Source organism: Nuphar pumila, chromosome 7 (genome assembly GCF_984573655.1).
Source record: "Nuphar pumila chromosome 7, dmNupPumi1.hap1.1, whole genome shotgun sequence".
NCBI classification, from domain to species: domain Eukaryota; kingdom Viridiplantae; phylum Streptophyta; class Magnoliopsida; order Nymphaeales; family Nymphaeaceae; genus Nuphar; species Nuphar pumila.
In genome coordinates, this window is record NC_143255.1 from 128,883,162 (window position 1) to 128,891,877 (window position 8,716).

Consider the following 8,716-nt stretch of genomic DNA (forward strand, 5'->3'; position numbering starts at 1 on the left):
TCAAACTTGGTTTTAAGCTCGAAAGCATTAGAGAAAACTTATCTATAGCCCTTCCTTCCCCTCCTCTCCCTTTCAATTGTGTTCAAGATGCTCCAACTACAACCAAATTATGGATCTCATATTCTCCTCAAGATTAAGTGTTGGTTTAGGTCGAATTTTTGTGCGGGTCCCACCCCAATCCAATATGGCATTCAAAAGTACCCCATATTACTATATGAGTGGGGGAATAAGTGTATACCAAAGTTATAACACATATGTACGATCAGATTTGGTTAAAACATGAACCAAACCCTTGGATGCCTGGTACGGAAGCAGGTAGCTACCCCTTAAGCATTACGATATTTACTTAAAAACCCTTAAGATTTTTCTTTTGAAATTGAATCATGTGCTCATCAAAGAAGATACATGGAGCATGAGCGCATGTAAAGGTTACTGAGGGGTTAAAAAACAAATCCCCTCATATTAAAAATATTAAGCTGAGTTGCTCGTGCGGATGAATAATGTGATTGGTAGCAGCGTCGATAAGGACGCATGCCTGCCAAAGGCGTGCAGGGATCTGCATCTTACGGCCGGTATTCATTGTCGTATTCCGAAGGCCTCATCCTGGCCGTTCGTTTAGAGTGCGAAGGATAGGGATGGGAGTCTCTCTCGTGCTTAACCATGGTTAACACCTCGAGTTAAAACCTAGTACTGGTTCCTAACTTAGAGAGAGAGAGAAACTTGGAAAAAGAAAACATTGTCTTGGGTGAGAGCGAGAGAGGGTTTTTTCTTACGAGTTTTTGTGGTAAGGTTTTGGTTCAGTTCACTTGTTTTTGCATTCTTAGATCATGAAGATTCGTGATTTTTACTCTGTAGATCTAGGGTTTGTGTGAGTTCGTCTTCTTCTTCCCTCCCTTTTTCGTTTCTGGGGGTAGGGGGTTTAGATGGAATCTGTGCTACCCAATACACTCCCTCGGATCTTTTGGGTTTTCCTGATCTTTTTTAACGAAAATAATGGGATTTTTGGATAGTTCAGGGATGATGTAGTTGAGTTTGTGAGGATTTTGGGGTGTTTTGTTATCTATTTATGGAAGATTCAGTCTTTCATTTTGAGGATCAGGAGGGATTTAATGGTGTGGTTTGGGAGAAATGGGGGCGCTTTTGGGAGTTTCAGTTGAGTTAAAGACTTAAAGTTGCCTTTTTATGTAAAGTTTTCCCCCTTTTTTAGGGTTCGTGGTGGTGGTTTATGGTAAAGTGTTGACTGCAAAGTTAGGGTTAGGGTTTTTGGATAGCTCAGGGATGATGTAGTTGAGGTTAGAGAGGAAGAGATTTTGGATTGTGGGTGTTCGTTTTTCCCTATTTTTTCATGTTTTTTATAGTTTTTTCTTCACTGGGGTAGTGGAAATCTAGGTTTGTTCTGGTGCTTTTAGATCACGTTGAGGTGGGCCTGGATTGGCTTGTGGGGTTCGGAGAGTATGGCTTCGTTTCCGGACGAGATCGTCGAGCACATCTTCAGTTTCATTTCTAGCCACCGCGACCGGAATGCGGCGTCGCTGGTGTGCAGATCGTGGTTCCGGCTGGAGAGGTGGTCGAGGGAGCGGGTGTTCATAGGGAATTGCTATGCGATCAGCCCGGAGCAGCTGATCGCGAGGTTTCCGCGGATCAAATCACTCACTCTGAAGGGGAAACCCCATTTTGCCGATTTCAATCTGGTCCCCAACGATTGGGGAGGCCAAGTTGATCCGTGGATTGAAGCCATGGCGAAGAGCTACCCGTGGCTGGAGGAGCTCCGGTTGAAGAGGATGGTGGTCTCGGACGAGAGCCTCGAGCTTCTTTCGCGATCGTTTCCGTACTTCAAGTCGTTGGTTCTCATTAGTTGCGACGGGTTTACGACGGATGGTATTGCTGCGGTTGCTGCAAACTGCAGGTGAGTCTTCTTGTAGATCATCTGTTTCTTGTTGCTTTCCTTTTTAAATTGTAGTCATTTTTTGTTTCACATTTATTTTGTTCAACTCTTTGTTGCTAATTATGCCTTGCCCTGTTTTCAACTTGCTAACGAGTTATATGAAGTTTAGATTGATGTTATGGGAAGTAGGCCAAAACATTAAGGTGGGGATTCCCTTATTGGGTAGTTAAACATCAAGGGAGTAGTTTTTGCAGATGGACAAGCTCAGGACTGGGGTTGGATTGGTTACTTGACTCCCTTAGCTTGTGGGTAGTCCATCTAGGAAATGAGTGGTGGATTTTAGGAGCCCAGCTAATGCTCTCCTTGTTGCAACTAAGAAACCAGGCTCCAAAATCTGATTTTCTTGTTCATTTATGTTATTTTTTGCTTCTACCAGTGATGCGTGTGATCGGGCAGCCTGACCACTGAATATTCTCTTTCTTAGTTTTTTCTGGTTCTTTGTTTTGATTCAAACTTACAGGCATCTTAGAGAGCTGGACTTGCAAGAAAATGACATCGAAGATCACAGAGGGCATTGGCTCAGTTGCTTCCCTGATTCATGCACGTCACTTGTGCGCCTGAATTTTGCTTGTTTGAAGGGTGAGGTGAATTTTGGGGCGCTTGAGAGGTTGGTTGCAAGGTGCCCGAATCTTGAGAGTTTGCGGTTAAATCGCTCGGTCCCTCTTGAGGTTCTTTATCGGATTCTGTTGAAAGCTCCTCAGTTGGTGGACCTGGGTACGGGTGGGTATGCACATGAACCTCGCTCTGTGCGATCTACTAACATGGCCAGTGCCTTCCTCAAGTGCAAGTCGTTGAGAAGTTTGTCCGGGTTCTGGGAAGTTTCTCCCTCGTATCTGCAGTCAGTTTACTCTGTTTGTACCAACCTGACCTCACTGAATTTGAGTTACGCTACGATCCCAAGCGCTGATTTGATCAAGTTGGTTTCCCACTGTCCTAAACTTCAGCGATTGTGGGTAAGGTTTCTCACAACTGTAACTTTGGTTGGTTCTTGCTGCTGCTTCAAGATTCTTATAACTAGGAGAAACGTGTTTCAAAACCCTGTTGTTGCTCGTGTTTGCTTTTATTTATCTGCTTGCTCCTCTTCGATTGAATTAGAGATTTTTGTTTGACATGTTAAGGACTAGGCAATCTTACATTTCTCATGTACGTCAGGATGTTTTGCCTTGGATGGAGTTGTAAACAGAGATTTCCATTGTTGTTGTATCGTTTTTGTTTTTCCCGTGGACACCTGATCTTGATCTTGGAATTTAAATCTGTTATGTTAATTCTGTCTTGGTAGCTTCTCAAATTTGGTTGAATGTTTGCAGGTGTTGGACCATATTGGAGACAAAGGACTTCAAGTAGTAGCATCGACATGTAAGGATTTGCAGGAATTGCGGGTATTCCCTTCTGATCCTTATGGTGAAGGGCATGCTGCTGTCACTGAAGAAGGTTTGATAGCTGTATCGAAGGGTTGCCCTGTCTTTCATTCGGTTCTCTACTTCTGTCACCAGATGACAAATGCAGCCTTGATAGCCATAGCGAACAACTGCCCGCGTTTCACTCGGTTCAGGCTATGCATCATAGAACCAAAGAAGCCAGACCACATAACCATGGAGCCATTGGATGAAGGCTTTGGGGCTATTGTTCAGTCCTGCAAGAACCTTCGTCGCTTGTCCATCTCTGGCCTACTTACTGATCAGGCATTCCTATACATTGGCGTCTATTGTGAACGTCTGGAAATGTTGTCCATTGCGTTTGCTGGCGAAAGTGATGAGGGAATGGGGTATGTGTTGAGGGGCTGTAAGAATCTGAAGAAGCTGGAGATCAGGGACAGCCCCTTTGGCGATGGAGCGCTTCTGGCGGACGTGGCAAAGTATGAAACAATGCGATCCCTTTGGATGTCATCATGCAATGTTACTTACCACGGATGCAAGTTACTCGCAGAACGGATGCCAAGGCTCAATGTTGAGATAATTAATGATAGGGATACGATGGATGAGAACCTGGGTGATGACGAACCAGTCGAGAAGCTCTATGTCTACAGGACACTGGTTGGGCCACGGGAGGACGCCCCAAACTTTGTTTGGACAGTGTAGACATGGGTAGACTGGCATTTTGCTGTTATGGCTCCACGATTCATTTGGCTCGGTGGTAATGGCACCACGTTCCACCTGTTTTCTTTGGTACTTTTTTTGCCTTTCTATAGTAGTTGTTGCCGTGGACTGGGATCTTTGTTATATATCTAATGTGTAACTTTGGATAGAACAATTTGCTAATCTATGGATGTTGGGACTTAGTTTATACTTTCATCCATCTGCAATACTTCTCTCTTTGATTGAACGGAGGTTCCAACTGGTGTTAAGAAATGATCCATCATATCTTTATTTTTTGGTATTGAATATTGCAGCTGTGAATCAGCTGTTCGGTAAACGGGGGGAATTGAGGAACATTGTAACGATTGTGATCCATGATGGTATTATTTTTGGTGTTTGGATACATGGTAGCCGTGAACCAGCTGCTTACAGAATGGAGACATTTGAGGGAATTGGGGGACATTTGCAGTTGACTGATAAATGATATAAAACTGAGAATTCGTAAACCAGGCGTCCTCTTTATGTTTTTATTACACCATTCCCTCCATCACATTTATGTTTGTGGTCACTGGCCAATGCTTTTTCTTTTGTTCCCTGCCTGCTCTTTTGACAGTTTCTCTCTGTAATGGGGTAATTTGGCAGCTTTCTTTCTGCATTTTTTTTTCACTTTTCCATCTCCTTTTCTCGTACCTAATCACCTTGCTGATTGCCATTCCATGGTGATGACACAATGCTGAATGCATAACCTTTCATGTGGGTCCTTAGTCGGTTGGGTGGTGCATCAGAGAGGCATGGTGGTACCTTCTTCTCTCTGTTTTTTACCAAAATGACCTTGTTGGTTTCCCAAATTTACCAAGCATCATCTTCAATAAATGCTTGTCTTGATCAACCAAATCCAAGATTTTTTGGTCCTCGTTTCTTTCCCTAGTCAAGTTGCAGTTATGTCGTTGTCTGACAGGTCAAAGGGTGGTCTCCTTTGTTGAATGCTCTGCTTTTTCTGTTCTTCTTTGATCTGCCTTTTTTTTTTTCGATGTGTTTGGTCCCTCAGAATTTGTAAATCGCTGCGTTTGCTGATAGGTTGAGCCCTATGGCTGTCTGGGTGGGTTTGAGTAGGAGCTGAGGAGACTGGATCCGGATCTTGGTTTAAGGACCCTGTAGTTGGATTTACTGACAAACCAAGGACTTTAGTATGCATTTATCTAGCCATGTTGTGCACAGTTATCCAGCCCTGGAGAATCTACTGTGGGTTTGTTTTCATGATAGATCCAAAGAAACCAAGGATCGGAGGCAACAAGGATTTGCTGATGTGGTCTGGGTCCATGCCAAAATCCGGGGTGCCATCAAATGCTGGATCTCAGATTCGAGGGTAGCTCGGATCTGAGATCCTTATTTTTGTGAAAAAAAGAGAGAGCTACAAAATATTTATTCATGGGTGCGGCAAGCTCTTTTATCCTGGTTTATGGTTTCTTTTTGCTATATGGTTTATCCGGGTGAGAGAGCTTCAGGAAACTTGTAGGGTTGGACTTGAGATCCTCAGATCTTATATGCGAGTGGACCCCTCTGGTCTCAAGATCCGAGGGGCTCAAACACACTCTATGGGTGCTTTTGAATCCCATGGATCTCTGATCCACATATTGAATCTGAGATGGGAGTTATTCATGTGTTTCGCGAACATGGGCTCCTGTCTACTGGAGCCCGATCCATCTACTGTCACAAAACCTCATTGAAAAATCTCATTATGTGGTCACCAAAAATATTCTCGAATCCGGTATTGGGGAAGAGGGAGGTGGTGCACATTGTGCCAGTGTGCGTTCTTTAGATGCTTTTGGGCAGTGCGTCCAGTGGATTGCATTTCTGAGGTATGAAGCAGCAGGCAGGGCCATACGTTTCATCAAATATCCAATGGACAGAAGAAGTTTGTGCAGTGCATTTCTTGTCCAGTGTCCACACCTTGCGATGCAAAGAATGAAACGTTGGGAGAGAACTTTTGTTGGGTTTTTTGCCTTTTCATGATTGTCCGGTCTCCCTTTTCCTTACTGCAACAGTCATTGCTGTTGCTTTGTTACCTCATTTCGTTGTCACAACAGTGTTTGCTTTGTTCACCAAATGGTGGCAAGGGACGAGAACCGTTCTCTCTCTCTTACGTGTATAAAACATTTGATGCAAACAACGAAAATTATCAACTGGGTAATCGATGCCCAAGTGACAGGTGGACAGCAGGTTCGGAGCGTGCATTATACAATGTCAACTAGGTCAGTAAAAATTACAGTCGATTCAACATGGTCCGTTTAGTGGGGATCAGAATCTGAATTTCTGGTTTTGATGATTTTTTTTGTAGAAGAAAATCTGAGTCAACAGCCGGTTCTTATCAACTCAATCTTGAAATCAGCATGTATATATATATATATATATATATATATATATATATATATATATATATATATATATATATATATATATATATATAGAGAGAGAGAGAGAGAGAGAGAGAGAGAGAGAGAGAGAGAGTAATCTTTTACTTAATTCAAACTTATAAATGTATTTGTCATTGTTTATTCATCAACAGTTGTACTTTGAGCCAATTCAATTTAAGTAGAAAAAATCACCCCTAAATGAAAAAAACACCTCATTTAAGGCATGTTTCTTTAGTATGTTACTATATAAATTCATCTGTAAGTTCGGAATCTGCGTATGAATTTTTAATCCATTTAAGATAGTTTATGAGATGACTTTTTTTTTTTTTTAGAAATGAGATATGACTATTCTTGTTTGATGGCTTGTCAAGGATTGGACGAAATGAACAAAAAAAAAATGGACAGAACACTGGTTATGTTTGATCCGTAACAATTGTACCAAGTCCAAGGATGCTGTATCTCAAATGTCCGTTGTTTGATGACATGTGCGGATAACTTGGACAGACATGGATAATGAGTCAGATTACTTTGTTTTGGATTGTATGACCCAATCCGCTCACCATTTTACATGTTTTAACAAGTTTATTATCGGTATCGGCCCTTTGCATTGGGCCACCGATTCAGCTGTATTGGCCAAGAAATAATAAAAAAATTATTGTGTCAATCATAACATGACACGTGTTAAAATCATTAAGATAATAATAAAAAACTAATTTTATTAATCAGATAAGCAGCCTAAAGCTGATAATAGAAGAACTGCTTAGGCACTCTACAAATCCATCAGCCACAAATAACTTAGAAATAATCAGAACAGAACACCAAGTTAACATGCCCTTGATTGAACCACAACATTATATGAAAATAAATCTAAGAAAATGGAAAGAAGAATATGATAATGACCACCATAAACTGGCAACTGAAACTGAATGTACTGGCTCCTGAAAAATAATTTGAACCACAGGCGGCTTTCTTGCAGTTGATCTTCATTAACAATTCAAATAACAATGTAACATTTTTGTCTCCATACTGTGTTATTCTTGAAAAGGAAATTCTTAGAACATTGAAGGTATCAAAGAAAAGAAAAAGAGAACTGCTTCTAGGCACACGATGAGGAGATTTCACACTGTTCTTTAGCATAGCAATTCAGGAAAGAATGAATAAAAAAGAACAAATTCCATGAAATGTATGTACACTCTTGTTTCATTGCCGAAACTCAGCCAGGATCTGCGTCATACCCAAAATGTTCATAAGACTACGGTAGATGAATGACAACAGATATCAGGCAATCGACCCCAACTATAGCCTCAAAACTTGTTTAGTTGTCTGCACACCTAGAACAAAAGAATTTCATTTGGCGTGATTTGAATTAGGCTGGAGCCTAAACCTGCAGGCATGGTGGGGGAAGAGGCCGTATACGATGGAAATCAGCATGCTTGCTACTAATAATAGCATTCCCTACAGAAATTTGAGCTACCTCTTCCTTTTCTATTGCATTTTGCTTCTGATCATCGCCAACCCAGAAAAATTTAAATCCAGAATGACTATCTTCTTGGTCATCATTAGGAGCAGGAAGGTTAAGATCAAGAAAATCTGCAATTACAGGCACTTGCTGTTGAATCAAAATTGTCCTACAAGCATCGCCTCTGAACTCTGAATCTCCAACTGGGGCAAGATGAGACCTCTTGTGTCGTAATGATTGGCCAGAAGTGAACACCTTCAAACAGATTGGGCACTGGTACAGTTTTGCATTGAGTATTAGTGAAGCAAATCATTTCTTGAGATTATGCAGGAAAGAAGGGAAAACGATCTTAGAGAGAGCCAGAGAGGAAAAAGTTGCCTGAACTTTGTATTAAAGGCAAAAATAGATAGACACTTGAATGAATGGAAATTCTTTCATTTTCCCACAGAGAAAGTTGAAAGAATGGTGGAAAGCTTCACGTTTGCTTGGAATTTTGATCGAATCCATAGAGAAGTAGCATGAACAGGAATGGTTTCTGCAACTACGCACCTCAAATGGGTTGCCAGGAGTGAGGAGACTATCCTCACATCAGATTTCAGTGTTTCTTTAAAGTGCCATACATCAAATATATCAGAGAATTCACTGCACATCAATTAGAAAACCTAAAATCAGCACCTTAACCTAATTTCAATCCCATGAAATATCCAAATGACATATAACAGAGTGAAGAAAATAACTACATCATGTTTTAATAATCAGCATCAATGCATTAACCAAAGAAGAAGTGCAATACCACATTCAGTGAAAATGCTGCCGAAACACA

The 8,716-nt window shown here is 41.3% G+C and overlaps 1 protein-coding gene across 1 annotated transcript; it reads left to right on the forward strand.

The window, feature by feature from the left end:
* The first annotated feature begins 703 nt into the window (after nt 1-703).
* Nucleotides 704-4,234, forward strand: LOC149833488 (protein AUXIN SIGNALING F-BOX 2-like). Its single transcript, XM_090015154.1, has 3 exons — nt 704-1,906; nt 2,406-2,898; nt 3,253-4,234. Exons 1-3 carry the CDS (start codon nt 1,455-1,457, stop codon nt 4,021-4,023), a joined length of 1,716 nt encoding a protein of 571 aa, XP_089871280.1. The 5' UTR covers nt 704-1,454; the 3' UTR covers nt 4,024-4,234.
* The last annotated feature ends 4,482 nt before the right edge of the window (nt 4,235-8,716 follow it).

Coding starts and splice junctions, on each gene's coding strand:
- LOC149833488 (XM_090015154.1), top strand. CDS start 1,455: ATGGCTTCGTTTCCGGACGAGATCGTCGAGCACATCTTCAGTTTCATT. Junction 1,907..2,405: donor GCGGTTGCTGCAAACTGCAG/GTGAGTCTTCTT, acceptor TCAAACTTACAG/GCATCTTAGAGAGCTGGACT. Junction 2,899..3,252: donor CTAAACTTCAGCGATTGTGG/GTAAGGTTTCTC, acceptor GAATGTTTGCAG/GTGTTGGACCATATTGGAGA.